Source organism: Lycorma delicatula, chromosome 6, assembly GCF_047948215.1.
Source record: "Lycorma delicatula isolate Av1 chromosome 6, ASM4794821v1, whole genome shotgun sequence".
Lineage (NCBI taxonomy): Eukaryota > Metazoa > Arthropoda > Insecta > Hemiptera > Fulgoridae > Lycorma > Lycorma delicatula.
The window spans coordinates 7,191,773-7,214,001 of NC_134460.1; the positions used below are offsets into that span (position 1 = coordinate 7,191,773).

Consider the following 22,229-nt stretch of genomic DNA (forward strand, 5'->3'; position numbering starts at 1 on the left):
TTCTACATCAGTAATAAATATTTTATGACAAATAAGCTCAAATTCCAAGAAATTTCCAGAACTTAAAGATTTTTCAAATTCCAGGTTTTCCAGTGTGCATGGAAATCCTGATAACTGTCAACTGAGCTTTCGTTTCTGGGTTATATCCATATACCCAAGATTCATCGACAACATGGTCTTAACAGATTTAGGATCACATTGGTATACTACTATGCAACATCAAAACAAATCTTTTTCTGCTCAAGTAAAGCAACTTTGGCACAAATTTCATGGTCTGTGTCTACAAGCTCAATTCATCCTTTAAAATCAGGTGAACTCATCACTAATCCCAATGTCCTTTGTAATTTCTTAGTCAACAGATGATTTTCCATGTCAAATTGCATATATTGTTAATGATATTTGGAGTTCGGCTTGTTAATATCCTATTGGTGTGTTGTTCACTCTCAACTGAAGTGTCACTATTTTGAAAATTATTATTCCATTCTGTAATATTTATTACCCCTGTAGCTTCACTCCCAAAAGTCTGCTTAATCTTCTTAATCGTTTTTCTTTGTGTTTCACTAAGCTTTTGGCAGAACTTGATATAATAATGTTTAGTGTATATCATCATTATGCACAAAATAAAATTGCAACAAGCCCTGCAAAACTCATGCATGCAATAGCTGCTGAATAACAAATGACATCCTCTATGCAATTACAAAAAATACACGTGGCACATAGTCCTGCACTTTTACCAAACTTTACTGATCACATTCAAGTAATTTTCAAGAAAAAGATAGGTATGATACTTTTTGAACAGATTTCACCAAAACACACACACACACACACCATATACAAAGAGTTTGGTTTCAAATTGAAACTGTTTATTGTATTTAGCATGTATCTAATCTTTGATCTGACTTGTCTTAAAGAACGAGGCATTTTACCAAAATGATCTGATATTCAGAAAAAACTTCAGGTATCAAGAAATAAAAGGAAAATTCTTTTTACATACAAGATAAAAAAACATCCTTTACTAAGCACATAGAGTATGGCATAATAACTATATCTTTGTAAAAAAAAAAACAAATGGAAATTAGAAAAATGTTGTTTAATATGAATGATTGGTGTAATTCCAGGGCAGCTCTACTCAGTTACAGATGTGTTTCTTTAATTACACTGAACCTTTATAGAAAGAAATCTTTAGTTTTTCTTATAGCCTATATTGTTGGTAAATATGTTCCTTTATATACCTGATTTTCTAGGCAGTACACTATACTATTCAAATCATTCATAACATTATGTAATATTTACGAGATGAATTTTAAAATAGTTTATTTAACTGCAATTAAATTTTTTTTTTATTAATTTCACCTAGTTTATAATTTTATTTGATAATTAGAAATGAAACTGTTTATCTTACTTCTTGTTTATGGTTATATGTTTAATATAACCAGACTTTGTGTTTTAAAGATTCTTCTCTGTTACACCTAATAAATTATTTTCAAAGATATTTTTAACTTTTTAGAATACTTTGTATAGTTTTATTTACACGCTATTTAATATAAACAATTCCTACAATTAAATAAAAAATATGTTACAAAAGGATTTTGATGTTTACTTAATAGCACATATTTGTCAGATCATGTGACTCCACAAAATAGGAGTGTATCACATTTGGTTAAAGACAGGGATCAGTAAGTTCTTGTTTATTATATGTTCTTATTATATAATGTTTAAAATTACAACAATCAGTTTTTACTTTTTTGTAACCAATTTCTTCTATGGATTTCACTACATTTTTAAGAAACCTAATTAAAGTAATTTGCATATTTTATTAATTTTGAATATTTCAACCTTTTATGTTAAAAAATCAAGTCTTTTAAAATGTCCTATTCTAATTTCTTTAGAGCATATTAAAATTTTAAAAATGTACTTTCATAATGAATGTCCCCTTATTTCTCTAAAATAACACTAATGAATAATAAAAGAAATTTTCTAAAAAAAGGTTTTCTTAAAAATTATAAGATTCTAATCCCTACAAGAATTAGGTTAATTGTATATAATTTTTCTGGTGATTTGAAAAAATTTCAGACATAAGTTATATCAATAATCAGTTTATTTTCCTGTTAACAAATAAAAATAAATAAAATCTTACATTTTTTTGTGGTCCAGGCATGAAGAGGAAATAGTGCTTTGGTGAGGAATGGATTCTTTTTAGAAGGTTCCAAATACTGAAAAATTTTTAAATATTTATTACAATTCCTAGTGTTCAGTCATGAAAAAAATTATTTAGATAGGTGTTAAATAACTAAATTTTGGGTTAGGTAACAATCTACAAATCTTACAATCTCTCTTTCTATATAAAAGAAACAAAAAATTGGAACACCTATTTAAAAATACAACCCTACAAAGATTTAACAACTAAAACATAACATTATCTATACAATGTCTGAACATTATTTATGTTTCATAAAACACGATTTTGAATGCTTTTGAATAGATTATTATTTAATGGGTAGAGTACGGAATAGAGAGGATGATCAGAGTATACCAGAAGGAAAAAGCATTAATTGAAGGTAGAGCAAGGAAACAAAGAGGTAAATTGCTTGACATTTCTTGTAACAATATTTATTTATATCTTAAACAGTACTAACGTATGCACACACATCGTACACAAAATGACAATCGTATTTGCTATCTGATTTTGTGTAAATCCCCTTCACTTAAAATTCTCAACATATGCAGCCCCCTACTGCAAGATTTTTATTATAATAGTAAAAAAAGAAACTATCATTCCTGAGAAGACAGTAAACTAACCAAATCAGGACCAATCGGTTGATTGTTCCTTGCCTGTTCCCTACCCTTTTGTTATCCTTATCCTTCTTACTTAGGAACTTAGGTAAGTATTACGGTCAGCTGCCCTGGTTCCATCTATGTACTATGCTACCACCTACAGATTGGTATCAGTAAGACCTTGCCTGAAGAATTAGTCAAGGACTCTTGTTTCCTATGAAGGGATTGCACAACAAGCCAAACTAATGGTAAAGCCAGCCCTCCTGGCTGGAAAGAAAGAAATATGGTCACTGACACAGTTTTAGAACTAAATTTGTCATTCATATTTACTTTAACATATTACTAGAGCAAGATGTACGGCTGAAAGTGTTAACTCATTAACAATTTCAGTGTGAACATAAGAATTATAGATTAATGCATTAAAAAATATTCATAAAATGTACTAAAATGTTTATGAAATTACATTAAAATTTACACTTTTTCAAAATAATAGTAAATGAATTCAAATATTGTTTATGTAGTTTAAAAATATATACTATACCTCTTCTAACGATGTTTCACATCCAAAGATCCAAAGCAAATCGCTTACATCATCATGCGATACAGTTTCAAGTGAAATACCAACCTAAAAAACACAGATAAAAAGTCATTTTAAGGAATATTAACTCAAAATAAAACAAAACTTTTATAGGATAAACTTTTTATTTAAAAAGTTATATAAACAATATATCAAAAAATATATTTTAAGATGATCAATATTATGGCAAAATTGATATAAAATTTGATTATTATTATTAATATTATGAACTGCTATGGTAGGAGACAAACACATTTAACCATTTATAATGTAAATACTCTTGATGGTTCAAACCAGTTCATGATATGTCATTCATCAACTTCTTCATTAACTCATTATTAACTTATTCCCACCATCTGCATTTAGCCATTAACCATCTGTATTTATAAACCTTACTGAAAACCACCAACACTATTTGAAAGGTATATTTTTACAGCTTTTACATCTTAATTACATAATGAGAAAACTGGTCTTCTGAGCAGATTAAACATATTGCTACAAGGCTTGTAGCAATGCGATTAGATCACTTTTAAATAAAAACTAATTTTTTTCTGTATTCTATCAAATTTATATCGATAGGAAAAAATAAATAAGTTATACGTACTTCATAACTATTAACTACTGAAATAAACATATCAAAAATCTCTCAAGATTACGCTGAGTAGGTTATAAAAAATTCCTTTCGACATGCTGAAAGGCGGAGGTATATTTCACCGGTGCTAAGTAAGAGATAAAAACGATTTCCACCTTAAAGTTAAGAAAAACTACAAATTTACTCAATATGACAATGGTTGCACGTGAAAAAGGTTTCACATGTTTAGCATATGACAAGCCCCCCTCGTCATCTTACAATTCCAGCAAAATTTTGGTCATCCCTTGTCATAAGGGTTGGTCATTGTTTCAGACAAATATTTTAAGTAATGTTTAGAGGACTGAAGACCACTTTCAACCGATTTGATACTGTATCTACTAAGGGAGGTATGATTTTTTTTTGTCTTCGAAACTCCATTCTTCCCACCCACTGGGCCAATGGTTGGTGATATCAAAAAACTTTACTTAGATAAGGTTTAGGCCATTATCCAAAGAATAGTAGGAACTTTAAATTAATTTGATATTTTACTTAATAAGAAAGTTACAGAGATATTTTGTTTTTTTGAAAAAGCTTCCCCCCATGGCTTGATTTTACCCATTTTGGGTAAAATCCCCAACTCGACCAAAATTTTGGGTCATTATACTTTGTGTCAATTTGAAAGTGACTGGCACAAGACTATGGCAGTTATCGTGTCCACAAGAAAGTGAAATATATATATATATACAAATAATGACATTTTCTGGAAATTGAATCATGGTATTCGTTACAACAAGTAGATGCTGGTTCGTTACAACCAGTAGATAAACTGGATGGAATTTTGTATTGCGTTCTGATCTTATTAGATTGTGTAAGTTTGAAAATTTTGACTACGGTTATCCTTGGGAGAATTGCTAAATTTTTGCATCCTTTCTTCCTCTGTTCTCTGAAGGCCTTGGCAGTATCTTTTGGTCTAGCAGGGATGCACCTGATGGGGCCTTAGTTTATGAAGGGGATAACACACTCTCTTTAAGTGAGTTGCAAAGAAATGCTGAGGCAGTCACCTTTCTTGTATACAGACTGAGATGAAGAAGAGAAACTGGATTTTATCAATGTTTCTTCTTCATCTTTTTCCATTAACTCTGGTTTCAGGAGATGAATTTCTTGCTTCTTAAGTATCTTCTTTTTTTGTTTACCTGACTTACTGAGTTCAATGGTTGTAATTATTTACAACTGGTAACATTATAACCGCTTCCTCATCTGATCATTATTGCCCGCCCTTATCTCTTTTTTCTTTTCTGTTTAGTCTCCGGAATCACCACAAGGTATTACTTCAGAAGATGAATGAGGATGATATGTATGAATGTAAATGAAATGTAGTCTTGTACAATCTCAGATCAACCATTTCTGAGATGAAACCTAACTCCCAAAGAGTACCGATATCCAAAATCTAGTATTCAAAATCTCGGTATAAAAGTAATTGCCCCTATCCCTGACCTTTGTTTATTTCACTTCTTAAAATTATTACATTTTTATATGTGATATGGTTGATGATAGCAACACCTCTCAGTCTTAAAACATTTGTTTGTCTTTTTCATTATTTAAAATAAAACATTTTAATCTTCAAGTCCCAGCAATGCAGTTATGAATGAAATTTTCTTCTATTTCATAATGTTTGAGTATGTTAATAAGCAATTCTTTTCTGAAAATTAAGAATATCAAGTTTATTATTAATGTCGGTCGATTACTGGCAAATATTGGTTCTACGTTGATGTGGAAAGCTTTTATAATATTCATTATATCTTAGAATGAAATTGTACCCTGTTTGACTGATGTAGAAAATTGTGTGGTTTGAACAATTCAGTTTACATACTACAGAATAGTGAAATATTCCAGGTTGTTTCTTTTCTGTGTAAAATTGTTTATTTTGTCTGATCAATGTTTGAAAAGCCACACTGCATCCAGATTTTTTTAATTTATAAGCTATTTTCTCCGATTCTTTATGTTTTATATATATTAATATGATGTATTTTTTGTTTCACTTACCTTTTTTAGTATTTTTATTAATTTTGTATAAGACTATCGATGAGTGTGCTGTTACACAGAATGAGAATCTAGGTGTTAGACATTCTGTAGTGAAGAGTCCTTATGTGCTCTTTAGGGGACATGAGTAGATTATACTTAAGCAGATAGTTTATGAGGCTGATTACTTAAGATGTTGTGGATGAGCATGTTAATTATCTATTGTTCTTGGTGTATTCTGAAAGTATGTTTTTGTTTATTCTTTTGTTAGGTAAGGTCAAAATTATTTTTTATTATCTTTAAAGTTTAATTTGTGGCATTTTCTTAAAGTATTTTAATAGTAATTCACAATGCTTCGTGTTATCTTAGGGATCATTGACTTATATGTTTCAGGAAATTATTTTACGGCCATATTTGTTGTAAGAAGTTATTTTTGTTCTATACTTTGAAAAAAGATTTCTACTATAATGCTGCATTATATAGGTTTGTAATAAAAGAAAAATAACAAGTACTGATTAAAAAAATAAGAAAACCATGAACATTTAATACAGAGATAAATTGACTTACCAGCCTGGATTTTCAAAAATATTTCTCATTATAGTATGCGGGACGCAACAATTATGGTATCCCATACCAATATATGACCGCCATACTTGGTTAAGTTCTGCAATTTTTCTAATTTTTTTTATAAGTTCATATTCACCTGTAAATTTAAATATGAATAATAATTTTTAAATTAATCCCATAAAGTTAAGTACAAAGCACTTCATATCCATCCCCAATAAATGTTCTTTGTGCACCTCCCTAAATCGAATTAATCTGCAAATGAATTAATTCATTTGCAGATTAACTATTTTAAATATAATTAATTTTTAAGATATAAACCACCTATATACATCCAATCCATCTCTGCTGATTGGTCAGAACCATTTCAAGGTCAGTTGTTTTCTAACAAGTATTTTATATATTTGAAAGTTGCACTTTATTAATTATTCTTTTACAATACTTTATAAACAATTATTTCAATTCATCGCGTAATATATATTTCACATTGCAAATGCCACAATACATAAGATATACAAATAGATAAAATAAATCACACATTTAAAACAATAATTAGTTCATCAGTACTAAGTGTCAATCAAGAAGTAATCTACAAAACTTTCCAACATCCTGATACTGCAATCAGGGTATTGCAGGAATTGCCCCTCTCTACAAAGAAAAGAATTAAACTAACTGTTTAAGCATTATGAACTTTTATTTGGGAGTTATTCAAGTATTACAAAGAGTCCTTAACTATAAGAAAAGACCAACAAACTGTTTTCAATTTGGATTAGGAATTTTCGATTTAATGTGCTGGGTAGAAAATAGTAATGGTCACCTCAAATTTAAACGATCAAGGGAAAAATTTATGTTATTCTGTTTGTTAGATGACAACATATTCAAGGATAGTCGCATATAACAATATAATAACATTGATAGCCCGTTAACCAGTTCTGTTCCCTATAATTAAATTATGCTACATAAATTCTGTGAGAATGGGAGTTCAAAGAATCAAAGGGATTCTGTAAACTTAAATTTAATAATATTAATTTTATTATTGATAAATTAAAAAGATAAATTTAAAAATTTTCAGGGATTTTCTATATTTACTTGAATTTTAAGACATTCTCAGGATACCCTACTTATCCTGGGAGGATGTAGGATTTTAGTGAGGCATTTCATTTATGTCACAAAATTTAAGACATTATTCAGATATGAACTGCAACCTGCTATATCTCAAGATATCCCCTCAACATTCTGTATATCTCAATTCACAGATTGCACTTGTGGAACAAGTTTTGAGTTCCAGAGACATTATGTGTTGCATCAACAGAAGTATAAAAAATATTTGATTCATCAAAAAACAAACAAAAATATGATGGGATAAAATTCAAATAAACTGCAAGATTTTCACAATTTTATAACTTTAAAATATTTTAATAATATCTATAGTAGTAGCAAGATCACAAAGCAAAGTAATAGCAGTAACTGATGGCTTGAAATCTTTTACACTAAATCAGCTCTGCACATTTATGTTAAAAATCCTGATCGGTGTTGGTGAAATTTTTATTTGCTTTTGTTTGTTTGTGCTTTTATATTTTGTTTTACAATTCTTTTTAATTGAAAGTACGGTTACAAAACTTTCTTAGCTGTAATTAATTCCACCACCTTGTTCAATTTTCATTAAAATTTAACATCATCGATATTACGTATATGCAGGTTATCATATGAAATTTCATGAATGTATGTTAGACACATTATGGTAGATAAATGCCAACACCCAAACAAATACACACCTACAGAATTTTACCCTTTTTTTTTTAACTCAAAACAATCAGAAATTAAAGAAGTTAGATCCCCAAAATTTTGACTAATTGCAATACTAATGCTTATTATATTTTGTTAGGTCTCTAAAACATAAAGCCCAATAAAGAATTTTCATATCATTTTATGATTAACTAAAAATGAAACAGATACATTTTACAATAAAATGTTAATTGGAATATCTCTTTTATATATATATATATATGTCATGAAAATGATATGAAAATAAGTTGTCATCCAAATTATCTTTGAACCAGATCTGTTTGTCAACTAAATTAATGTTATTTGTTTAAAAATAACATTATTATATATATATATATATATATATATATATATATATGTATGATTGAATGTATGAATGTATGCATGTATGTATGTGTGTGTGTGTGTGTGTGTGTGTGTGTGTGTGTGTGTGTGTGTGTGTGTGTGTGTGTGTGTGTGTGTGTGTGTGTGTGTGTGTGATGACATCTTATTTACGTGGTTTTAAAAAAAAATTACCACTAATAATTTTAATTGAAATCATAGTGCAACAATGACAGCAGCACTTTTGCTGAAAACATTTGTGTTGTCAAAAGGATTTAAATAAAATTCTTAAAAAATACATAAAGCCATTAAAAATGTATTACCTAAAGGCTCATCCAAATGTAATGGTCTTCTCAGATTTATATTATCAGGAACCGCCTTACTGCTTAATTCATCCAATGACTAAAAAATAATAAACCACAAATCAATATATTCTATTTCATAGTGCAATTTATTCATAAAGTTTAAATTACAAACTAAATTAATTCAGACTGATATAGACTCAATATCTGTCATAAAAATTTAGTACACACAAAGGAAATAGAAAATAATTTTGGATATGAACATCAAAAAAAAATTGAAAAGAAACTTCAGTTAGGAATTTACAGAAAACCACCAGGAGAATGCAACAACATGATCAAGAAAACATCATTAGCAAAGTAATGAACACCATTATATTAGTATGCTATTGAAAAGTAGTACATACAATAAAAGCCCTAACATAAATAAAAGGATAAAAGAAATGACCAAATATGTGATTTTAAGTTAATTTAATTCATCTTTTTGCAAGGATGAATTTGGATAAAATGTTTATCAGTTAATGAAACAGTCGTATTTTAGCCATATATTACTATACAGACAAAATAGACAGACATTAAGAATATGACTTTAATACTGAGAAACTCTATTTGCAGTCATTACCTAATAATTTTTGTTAATCTATTTTTTTTTTTTAATATTTTGCCGTTATTTTTAATATATACGAGTATGTATACAGAGTGGTGCAAGAAATTATCTAACATTTGGTTTTGTTAAAAAATATTTATTTGAATCGCGATACAGAAAAGTAAAATACAATGTGTTTAGTATATACCTGGAGATTATGTTCTGCTTATCATATGTTCAATATGACCACCATCACATCTAGCAAATTCATCAACATGAACTCCTACATTGTTAGTAACTCGACGACAAATATCCTCAGTTATCTCATTGCACGCCTCGATGATCGGGACCCACAGTTCCATCACTGTACAAGGATGTTTAGGAAAATTTTTTTCCTTCTTTAATCCCCAAAGAAAATAATCACACGGATTCAAATCAGGACTGTTCGGGGGCAGTTCTATTCGCACACAAAACGATTACGAAATCAGTTTGAAATGACATTTGCGTTAAAAGTTTCATGCAAAAAGTCTAAACCAACATTAGCTGTGAGTGGTCTGGCTCCATCCTGCATGAATAGAGTTGCTGTACGTCCTGATTTTTTGAGACTGTCACTTGTTTTATCCTCAACGTCCTGGTGTCCCGAGAAGGATTTTCAGGATATTAAATTATCCCGGTTTGGTAAATAATGTAAACATTATTTTTCGGAAGACAAATTTCACTCTAATTTAGGGAAATTTTATGCGTTGAGGGTTGACAACTTCTGACCTGCGCGCCTGCCTGCAGACAGCAGACAGCAGATGTCAAACCAAAACAAAAGCCAAATCAAGGTTAGTCACTTCACTGCTCACAGACAGTCTGTGTCATTACTGTTATTTTGGAGTTTAGGCTATTTCATTGTGCACATATTTAAGTTGCTGCATGTTAGTGTAGCGTTTGCATGTACAATGCCAAAATGAAAATGTCATTTCAGAGAACAATATTCTAAGGTGAACTTTTATTAAAAAGGAGAAGAATGAAGAAGAAGCATATTGTTCTTTCTGCAACAAGTTCATCTCAGTAAGTCACGGCATTAGAGCTGATCTGTTAAACCATTTAAAAACAAACATAAAAATAGCATGTACGGTGTGAATTCTTCTAAGATGATTGGCGAATTTTTTTGTGAAAAAGGATTCGAAAGAAGAAATAATCATAGCTACTGCTGATCTTACAGCAGGTACCATGTTGTAAAATAGCATCGCTCTTTTAAATCAGTTGATTATTCAAATAAGTTAAATCCGAATATTTATCCCGACTCTAAGGTTGCAGTAAAACAATAAACAGCACGCACTAAAGCTACTCATTTATCAGTTACATGCTTTCTTCACATTCAGTTAGTACTTGGGTTTCAGAATTAGAAGAAATTCCATATTATGAAGTTTCAACTGATGCTAGTGACCATAAAGCAGAAAAATATTTCCTGTTGTTGTTCAATATTTTAAAGAAGATGATTATATTACCAGTAAAATAATAAAGGTTTCATCACTGAAAGATAACAGTTCAGATACCATAACCATCTACTGCTTAACAAGCAAGCCTAACTGAAGTAAACCTCCCTTTAGATAAATATTCGTCATTTTGTGGTGATAACACAAAGGCTAATTTTGGAGGTGCGAACCACAAAGGGGTAAACAACATTTTCCACAAACTGCAAGGTAATTTGCGGAAAGACATAGAAGGGATTGGGTGCCCTGCACACACATTGCACAATACAGTTTCTTGTGCAGCTGATGTCCTTGCAATGGATTTTGACACAGTAGCTGTCAAACTGTTCAACTACTTCTCTACACAAGCAGAACTGAAGTTTCTGTGAGTTTGTTGATATAACTTACAAACAGTTGCTTTACCACTCAAGAACAAGATGGGTATCTCTTACGCCTGCAGTTGAATGAATTTTAAGTTTACAGGAAGCTTTGAAGGTGTAGTTCCTCAATCAGGAAAAATCCCCTAAAATGCGCATGGACTTTTTCTCAACCACACTAAGTGAGGCTTATATGTGATTTCTCTACAAGCAGCTGTCTTTATTTCATAAAAAAAAATAAAAACAATTGAATCTTCAAATATTCAATTATTGAGGTTAAATCAATTCTCGACAAAACTTTGAAGGCTCTTAAAGAACAAAAAGAATCTCTCTTTATTGCGTTTAAAATTAAGCAAATAATTGTTAAAGAGAAAGAAAGTGATAAGATGTTTAATGGGGAATGTAAGGAATTTTTCCAGACAGCTTATGGTTAATTGGATAAGTGGAGTGAGTCCCTTCAGCACTTATCCACCTTTAACTGGATAATGCTAAAGCCAATCCCTAATTGGGATCAAATAGAAAAAAATCAGACATATTTTACCTCAAAAACATTTCTTTCCCAAAAAGTGAGGTTTATGATCAGTTTCTTTGCCTAAAGAGCACGGTTACAGTTTTAATGGACAAACAGCATGACGAAGGAGAGCCTAAATGGGAGAATTTAAACTCAAGTGAAAAGTAGATTAGGTGCTTTGAGAGTATGGATAAGCATCAGTATTCTCACTTGTTGAAAATGTTCCAATACTTATTTTTAATACCAGCTCACATGCAAACGTGGAGAGAATTTTTTCAGTGATGTCATCTCAGTGGACTAATGAGCCAACGGCCTTTCAGTGAAACAGTTTAAAACTTACTAATTTGTCTGTATTACTTCAACAAAACCTGTGTTGAATGTTATAATTATGGGAAAAATCAACCAGATCTTATAAAAGCTGCAAAGTCATCTGATAAATATGAATGTGCACTGGTACTCATACTTCTTTAGACTTAACTATGAACTTAAGAAGTATCCTGAGTTTTTAAATGAGGAACATTATAAACATCAGCAGTATCTCCAGTGAAGATGACTATCTCCAGTGAAGACTATTTTGCTCTGAAAGGACCTTTGGAAGAAATATTTTCAGTATTTTAAAAATAACTTTTATTAATTTCTAACAAAATATTAATCTTTCCAACAAACCAAACAAATTGTTTTTATACGTAATAAGTGTGTAAGCAAAAAGTATAAAAAGTGCAATTTATTAGATTTGAAAAGTTCTCTCAGATTTTAACAAATGATCTATTTTTTAAGATACCAAAGTAAGCAGAAACAGGTAAACAATCTGAATGTAAGTTTAATATCTCTGCAGTAAACTTTTTAATTTATAGAAGATTAGAACAAAATAAAGATGAACCCGAATTGGTTTCTGGAAAAGCACGGGAACAAAATGCAAATTTAGTCTACCGATTAATTTTAGAAGGTTAGCTTGTATAAATCTGAATGTGACATTTATAATCTTAAAAAAAATTATTTAAAATGAAATAAAATGTTCAAGAATGATGGGATTAAAATATGAAATATAAACAGTTATATAAGTTGTATAAGAATCCAATAATTATAATAAAAGTAGAAAAGGTGAAGTAAGGAATGAGTCATAAATGAACCCTATTTTATTTACTTTTTAATTTTTATATAGAAGAACCATTAAAAGAATTTTTCTTGGAGACAGACCCTTAAATCTTATCAATAGACAGAGACTAAAAATTCACTGTACTAAGTCACTTTATCTGAAGTTTTTTTTTTTTTTTTGAAGTTTTATATAATAAAAATGTAATTAATAGGAGTGTATTATTTAAAAGTCTTGGCATTAATAGAACATTTTCTAATTGTATGAAATTTTATAGTAGATTGAAACTTGATGAATTGATACCAAAATCTGAAGGATTTCCATCTAGACATATTGGACCAAGAGAACAATGCATAAAAGTTTTATTTTATCATTTATTTTGAATTATAGCCCTTATTTTTTATTGCTATTTTACCTTTTAGTAATCTCACCACAACTGAGCCAGTTTTTTAAAGCTTTCCTTTTTGAATATGTAATATATTATTATACTTTTGAACATAAACATATAATGGTTGTAAACTGCTAAAAATCCAGTACAAAAAAAAATATATATATTTTTTCTTTTTGTATAAAATGATGCATTATTTACATATATGTGAATTAAAATATTGGTTCACTGATCTCCATGGAGAAGTTGTAGCATCTCAGTCTTTCATTCAGAAGGTCCTAGGTTTGAATCCCCTGGTCAGGCGTGGTATTTTTCATACACTAAAAAATGTCTATTCCATACTCTCACGTACAAAGTTTGAGGTTTAGTGGTGAATTATTTTTTTTTACAATATTTTTAACCACGTAAATTAGATGAAAAAAAGATTAAACAGCAGTTATAGTATTTTAAATTGACTAATATCAGTAGTTTTTTTTTAATATTAACCTTTTGAACTATCAGTATGATAATAATATATAATTATAAATGTATAAAATAACAGTAGTTATGTTACAAATATTTGAGTACTAGTTCTAATTTAATTATTGTAATTCAGGTTTGCTTTATTACTAGTTATTATTTGATTATATTTTACTTAATATTCGTTTTAATTAAATATTATCTAATTTAATAAAGTGGGTGATTTTTATTTAAAAAAATGCTAAACAATATGACAAACAAAATAAATTTTAAACAATTACGATTACATTCTGTTTTATATAATAAAAATGTAATTAATAGGAGTGTATTATTTAAAAGTCTTGGCATTAATAGAACATTTTCTAATTGTATGAAATTTTATAGTAGATCGAAACTTGATGAATTTATACCAAAATCTGAAGGATTTCCATCTAGACATATTGGACCAAGAGAACAAGATCAGACTTCTATGCTTGATTCATTAGGTTTTAGAGTAAGTTGATTATTTTCTTGTATTGTTATATTGTATATATTGTATTGTATATATTGTTATATTGTATATTACATAAAAATTTAATCTTCTTATATGTAACTCATAATTTAAATTTTCTTATATGCAACTCATAATTTAAATCTTATTTTATCTAACAGAAGAAAACAGTTTTCAAATTTCTCCTCATACGTAACATTCACTGTAGTTTCTAATTTTTCTTTTTATAATTTCTCTATTGTTAGTATTAATTGTCATAATATAGTATAAAATAAATATATTTAAGCAATATTTGCTGATTTTCACCCACTGATTTCCAACCAAAAAAAATGATCAAAGATAAAATTATTTTTGTAATAACCAGATTACAAAAAGATCAGATTTCAGGTATTTCTTCCTTATTGCTTAAGAGAAACAGTTAAATTTTAAATTTTTGATAGAAAGTCCATAACACCATTTTCAGACTTCAAATTAAAAAATTGTAGCTGTAATAAATGAATATTCATACTTAATTGATGCTCATATATTGTTTTCTGTTTAGTCCAAATTTCATTTGCAGTCTTGCACATTAAAATGTGCGACTAAGGCCTGGATTCCACGCACATTAATAACACTTCCTGTGCACGTACATTATAAATTTCATACTTTTTCAATTCTGCAGCTTTCAAAACATCTGGTTTCTGTATATCTCCATTGGTAATAACAAAGAGATCTTTAGCTATCAATACTACTCTCATCTGGAATTTCCAAATATTCCAGTTATTTTCATTTAACTTCATAAACTGCTGTGATTCCATATTTACCCACATGGTCACAACTAAACAAAATTTTCATGACCTCTGTACCTTTGTTCACAGTTACATATCTGGGCCCATAACCTGTTGCTGAGTGCTTTAATAAATATTAATAAATACACATATTGATGACCAGCAGTTTACTTCTAAAAGTAGTTTTAATAACTCAAACTCTAACAAAAACTCCCATATACTGCACATGTTCTCTTTCAGTGTTAATACACTACTGTTAATATGGGCCTCACTCGCTATCGATTGACACAAAGCCCATATTACTGTTACAATTTGGTTGCTGAAATTCAGTTAATGAAATAACCTTAGGAATAGCCTGAGCTATTGTTATAGATTGTTACAATAGCAATAGGTTATTGTAATGTCACAGACTTGAAGAAAATAATTTTGTATAACAATATGCTAGCATCTAGTTATCTTGATAATTTTGTTAAACAATCATTTCACAAATCATGTAAATTAAAGAATGGGCAAGGAATAACTTCTTTTAAGGAGACCTGCACCTTTTCTCAAGTAGTTCTTTAATAAATCAAGGAAAAGCAATTTCTTACAGCACATATTTGCGTACATCAATGCCAAAATATGTGATCTGTTACAGGCTGATCCCATTCTGAATATTCTGATTTCCTAAGGGATTATATGTGGGATGAATGTATATTACCTAAAGGAATGCATACTATGCCCAGATGATAATTAATTTAAGTGCTACTTTTTTCTTTTATTTTTGAAGCATTTCCAATCAGATTCTCAAAACCAGGAAAAGTAGAATATATAAATAAATGAATCACTAAAAAAGAAACGGAAATACAATAAGAAAACCAAGTCGACAACTACTATTATCTGAAACTTATAACAGAATAAGTTTGGAAAGAAGACAACTGAGGGAAAGAACTGACTTCTCAGCACAATTTTTAGTAATTCATTAATACATCTATTTCTCAATACATAGAAATCTCTAAAAAAAATTCAAGTTAGTGTTAACTTTTATAAAATATCATGTAAACGAATTTAAAATAATAATGAAGACAATGAACCTATTCCAGTGTTAAAAAGGAATGAACATAAAATGATTTTACAAATTGAATAACAACTCTAAAACAGTTTAAGATTTAGATCTGATATCTTTAACGTATGATAAACTAAAAATTTATTTTTACTTTATTTAAAAAGTATTTATTAAAAATTTCATGGTTATATGTGCAGTACGTTTTTAATGGCAAGCAATCAAAGTCAAGTCAAGAGACAGCCACTCAGAAAATAGAGTATTTTCATTTTCACCACATAACGTACTTTAAATAGTAAAAGTTACTATTTGACACCATTAAACAATGAACAAAATTATTTAAACAGTGATGAGACTTGTTTTGATACAAAGCTGAATAGTTCTTATTTTATTAAGATCAAACTCCAGTAAATATAATTTCTCCACCAATAGTGGTTATTATTATTGTTTGATGAAATAACACAGAAACTTAGAAGTTTTTACATGGAATATGGAAATGGAATTTTGTATCGTATGAAAAATATCATGCCTGACAGGATTTGAATCCCGGATCTCAGGATGAAAAGCGAAGATCCTATCACTCCGTCATGGAGATTGGCTAATTAAGTTCTTGAGTTTATAAATTAAATATAGCCTATATCTCTGAAAATAACCCTACAAATTCTTTGAAAAAATTTAAGAAACAACTTACTTTCTTAATATACAGAATTATACTACTACTAGAAGGTTCTCTAAGCACCATTATGCAACTCCTTTATAAGTGCTGTTATTAAGTGGCATGTGAATAATGATGTCCATCTTGAAACAGACAACAATATTATACTTGATCTATGATGTATTAGTTCATTTAATTCATTGTTATTTTTTTCAAATTTAATATGCATTTCAGATTGTACAAGTGTGGCCATGGCTTTTATCCACTAAGAGTAAAATTTGCATGTTTTAATTAGATCTTTATATAACTATTCTGTTTCTATCAGGTTAATTTTAAAGTTTTGTTCTATTGCTCTGAACAGTGAATGGATAACGCAACTGGGTCAATCTATTTGAAGTGACCCAAGGGTGGTTGCTTGACCAACTCAAAAAAAATTGAAACTTACCCAATTGTTTCCTACATATCTCAGGACATTAAAACTATTTTTTTAAGCAGTTTATCTGTGGCGGCCATTTTTGCTAAATGCGCACACCTATTTTTCTGATTGTAAGGGTTTATGGAAAAAATCATAACTAAAAAAACTATTGTTCCTGGAAGGATGAAACAAAAAGCAATTTATTCACATTTTCTCAACGTAAAAGATTGGTCCATCAATCTTAGATAGGTAAACTGAAGAGAGATAGAAAATTACTAATAAAGTTGAACATGAAAAACGGTGAAATTTCACTTTTGGTAATTCTTTTCAATAGACAGGGATGGCATGCACAGTTTGAAAGATTTTTTTATATGTAGGTATATGTTAGTAGTTCTAACATAAATAATTTTAATGGGATATACTTACCCCCTTTTTTTAAGAATTTTTGAGAACTAATTTTTTTTTTATAATTCAAATTTTGGCATCCAATAACTCTGATTGGGAAGGCGATAAAGATCTCAAATTTGCACAACCTACAATGTTTTTGTAGATGTTTATAGCAAGTAAAAATGTTTCTTTATATGTAGGTATATGTTAGTAGTTCTACCATAAATAATTTTAATGGTGATATACTTACCCCTACTGTTATGAATTTTTGAAAACTAACTTTTTTAAAATTCAAATTTTGGCTTCCAATAACTGATTGGGCTGGTGATAAAAATCTCAAATTTGCACAACCTACAGTGTTTTTGTATGTGTTTATGGCAAGTAAAAAGGTTTCTTGTGTATTATACTAATAAAAATGTAACAACCTCTCAAAAATCATGAAAAACGTGTTAAAAGCAATACCAATTTGACTCACTAAATAAGTGCTCCAAGGGAATTTATTGTCTTCTTTGCACTTTACATTTTTTTATATATTTTTTGTATTTAGCCAATTGTATATTATGTAGTTTCCTGCCCTAATTAAGATTCAATATTAAATTTCTTTACAGCATTAATTAAGATAATAAAAATTGAAACCGAATGTGAAATTTAGAAAAAAACTCCATATAAAAATATTATAAACATGGCAATAATATTTCAAATTTTACTTTTTATATGAATATCCGCAACTTTGTAATTTATTGGATACAGCATTAATAAAATGAGTAAATTATTAATTTAAAAATAAGAAGTACTTATTTAGCAACACTTTAAGTAGCGTTCCCAGTTTTGCAATAATGCATCATTAGCACATATAATGTTAAATGAATCACATATTGGTAAGCTGTAACAGTCATTTCAACAAGATTCAGTCATTCATACCATACTTGACAACTCAGACAATTTTGCTAAAAGAATGATTTTGCCAAGTAGATAAAAAAACTCATTGTATTTAAATAATTACTGAAAAACCTTTTTTTTGTACTTATCCATAACAAAGGAGTGTACAATTTCCCCCCTAATTGTATTGGACAATTACTTACAGTTATACTCATATTAGTTATATAATTAACAAACTTGATTTGTGATATTTAAGTATGTTATTAGTCGACTGATGACAGCCAGAGATCTCTATGAAAGCATAATCTGTGGTATATGCTGTAACAAGGGAACTCTGCTAAATGAAAATCGAAATGGTGCCTAACTGTACTGCTGTGCAGTATATTATAGCACTTTAAACTACCCACAACTTTTTCCATGTTTTGTGTACGAGCATCATACTCTGGCTGAATCGACATAGTTATTTTATCTAAGTTTAATATGATTAAACCACTGGGTTGGTCTAATGTGAACTTATCATAAATCAGCTGATTTCAAATTGGGAGTTCTAAGTTCAAATCCTAGTAAAGGCAGTTACTTTTATATGGATTTGAATACTAAATTGTGGATACCAGTGTTCTTTGGTGGTTGGGTTTCAATTAACCACATATTTCGGGAATGGTCTACCTGAGACTGTACAAGACTACACTTTATTTACATTCATACATATCACTCTCAATCATCCATCGTCTGAAATAATACCTTATGGTGGTTTTGGAGGCTAAACATAAACAGAAAAAGTGTAATATGATTAGAATCCAGCTTTTTCAAGTCTGCAATACACTTCCCGTGAATTGTAATAAACGACATACTTTCTTGATAATGATTTTGATGGTATACATTATTGTGCTAAGGATCAGTCATTAGTAATTTAGAAGGACTCTTTCATCAATATGCAAATTTTACCCAGTTTTTACTAAATTAAAAGAACATGTCATAATACATTGAGAGGCTGTAGACATAGAGGTTATAAGTTTTAAATCACTACATTCACAGACAGGATATAAAATTTACAACTACCTTGATAACATACATATAACTTTTTCTGTACCATCTGTCAAACTTACCTTTCACTGTATTCCTTTAACTTCAAGTGATCTCATCAAATGATATTTTTTTATTTTGTTTAATTAAATATTCCCTTATTAAAGTCAAAATAAAACTGCTGCATAACACATAAATCTATATTCTATTTTTGCAGTCTTGCTCAGAATGAACTGAATCTACTATATTTCAATTAACATTTTTTTATTAAATAAAATTCAAAATGAAAACAATCATAAAAAGTGTTATTTTAAAAAAAACGAAAAAGTGAATAATGTACACTACAACAATGACTGATAATATGTTAACAATCTATTTGAGGAATAAAACACACTTTCAAATTATTGAATTTGATTTGACAAAAGCATTGCATTTGCCATAAATTTTGCCTAAGATACCAGCATGAATCTTAGCAATGACAGATAGACAAGGTATTAAATAGAGATCAATAAAATATTTTCCAAAAATAAGACTGTCAGGGCAGGTTTAAACTGAAATACAGAAAACATTGCTAAACCCATTCGTAATTTAAAACTTATTAATAATTCTATTAGATTTTATTTTTGAAACATTAGGATTTGTAGAATTGTACAAATTCCACGAGAACAAATAATAAAACATTACAAAGAATATAAAACACATTATTATAATAAGCAAATACTTACTATTGTATTCCATCTGCTCTAAAAGATCTACTAATATACACTGTTGCTGCTTAGGATAATGCATGAATTCAACTTGAAGAATATTTTGGGCAACAAATATTCCTTTAGGCATAATCTTTCTCAACACCGAATTCTTTCATATATTTCATGGCAGCATATATAAATTCCACATGTCCTCTTTTATGGGTCTCCCTAACCCTGAAATGTTTCAATAATTCTAAATAAGTTTCTTTTGATTTGTCTTCAGTTCTTTCAAAACGGTTAGGAGCCGATAGTTTTTCATCATCTCTCTTAGAAGAGAAATTCTTATTGAATGTATGAAAGCACGTCCTATTATTAAAAATTACTTTTCTATGTAATCCATCACAAACGTTTAAAAAACCAGTAATTTTTTTTAAACTAAGTCTAAAAATTGCTCGTGACATTATTAGTAGCCGTTAAATAAGAATTACCGGTCAACATAAATTAGGATACTTGAAAAATCACATGTTATTTATAAATCATTTTATAAACTATATACATTACAAAAAATGATATTTAAAGACAAAAATCATACACAACGCTGAAACAATATTATTTACAGTAATTATTTTTTTCATCTAGGAAATGGCTCTCCCTCACATTATTTACAATACTAGAAAATTAACCTGAAAATTTCGATCATTTGAATTGACGATCGACTGCTATCTAGTAATGGGAAGAATCGTGAACGAGTCGTTCCTTCGATTCGACTCTTTATACTGAACGAAAGAATCGAGAATCGGTTTGCAGGAGAAACAGATTCTTTCTACGATTCTTAACAATGAAATGGATAGGCGACGGGAAACCAAATCTTTCTCAATTACGAATCGATTCTATTCGATTCATAGCAATGAGTTATGTATTATTAATGCTATAAAAGAAATGTAGTCTCTTAATCTTTTTTGATATCAGTATCATTTTGTTAAAAACAATTTTATCTACATTACAGAAATTTTGTTGATATGAACTAGATCTTTCAGCTTACTTGAAAGCCATCATCAGGAGATAATATTATTTTATTAAAGTTTAAAATATTTAAAAGATCACAGTTAAAATTTAAAACAGTCATAACTGTGTGGTCCTACCACTATACTGAAGGAAGATACATGTACTCTGGTGGATTATTCCTGTATTCCATGTTCAACACATCAGTATTCCTTCGCTATACTGGTAAGACCATACAGTCATTACTTTTACATGTGAGCTTTTAAATTTTTAATTTTAATTAAATAATTTTATCTCCTGATGATGGCTTTCAAGTAAGCCGAAAGATCATGCATTGATTTCAACGTGCTGGTAAGATGGGTTTCATTAATTGTTTATTTATTTAGAATATCTGTAGTACCATATTTGAGAAATTTCTTGGCCAACTTTTTTTGTTGAATCATATCATTCACAATATATATATTTTCCTCTTTTAATAAAACTAGTATAATGACCTTCACAAATCGATATAAATTCATATAAATCTTCACAAATCATGATATAGTATTACATTGATTTTTATAAGTATTAATGTTGTATATATTTTAAAACGTAATTTATACAGAATGCTTTTGGTGACATAAACATGTACATTATAAATTCACTTGCATTAAATTGATCTTTGTAAATATTTTCATTTTAATTAAAATAGCTTACAAAATGCAGATATTTCTGTCTTTTGGGTTTGGTTTAAATACATTTATTATCCCCAATCAATTTTTTTTAATATTACAGAATAAAACACATTAGGGCCTGTAAAGGTTGAACTACAGGTATAATCTATATGAACCTGGTTTACTCATTATATTTGTTAGAGTAATTATTGATAAATGATTAGAAAATTGGTAATTATCAGTAACAATTTTAGTAAAAGTTATTTTAACTTATATCCCTCTACAAATCACGAGACCTTGCCGGTGGTGAGGGGGCTTGAGTGCTCAGCGATACAGAATAGCTGGACCAAAGGTGCAACCATATCGTAGAGGCATCTGTTGAGAGCCAGACTAAGGAATGATTCCTGAAAGAGGGCAGCAGTAGTTTTCAGTAGTTGTTAAG

General features: G+C 29.1%; 1 protein-coding gene and 1 long non-coding RNA gene across 6 annotated transcripts in view; both read right to left on the bottom strand.

Moving 5' to 3' along the window:
• The window catches only part of LOC142326449 (glycine dehydrogenase (decarboxylating), mitochondrial-like), a 123,822-nt gene that overhangs the window by 23,722 nt on the left and 77,871 nt on the right, over nt 1–22,229 (bottom strand). Inside the window, exons 1-2 of one of the 5 annotated variants that reach the window (XM_075368973.1) lie at nt 3,317–3,374; nt 2,138–2,213 (exon numbers count right to left, since the gene is read on the bottom strand). The exons of 2 other annotated variants lie outside the window; for them this stretch is intronic. In XM_075368973.1, coding sequence (XP_075225088.1) covers nt 2,138–2,158 — 21 coding nt within the window. In that variant the 5' untranslated portion in view covers nt 2,159–2,213; nt 3,317–3,374. Of the gene's footprint in view, nt 1–2,137; nt 2,214–3,316; nt 3,393–22,229 lie in introns of those variants that run through there. 2 more of the 5 variants (XM_075368972.1, XM_075368974.1) reach the window with 2 other exon arrangements.
• On the bottom strand, nt 6,603–20,822 carry LOC142326458 (uncharacterized). Its single transcript, XR_012756792.1, has 3 exons — nt 20,169–20,822; nt 8,936–9,014; nt 6,603–6,645 (listed from the first exon to the last, which is right to left on the bottom strand). It is a non-coding gene; the product is annotated as an uncharacterized LOC142326458 (long non-coding RNA).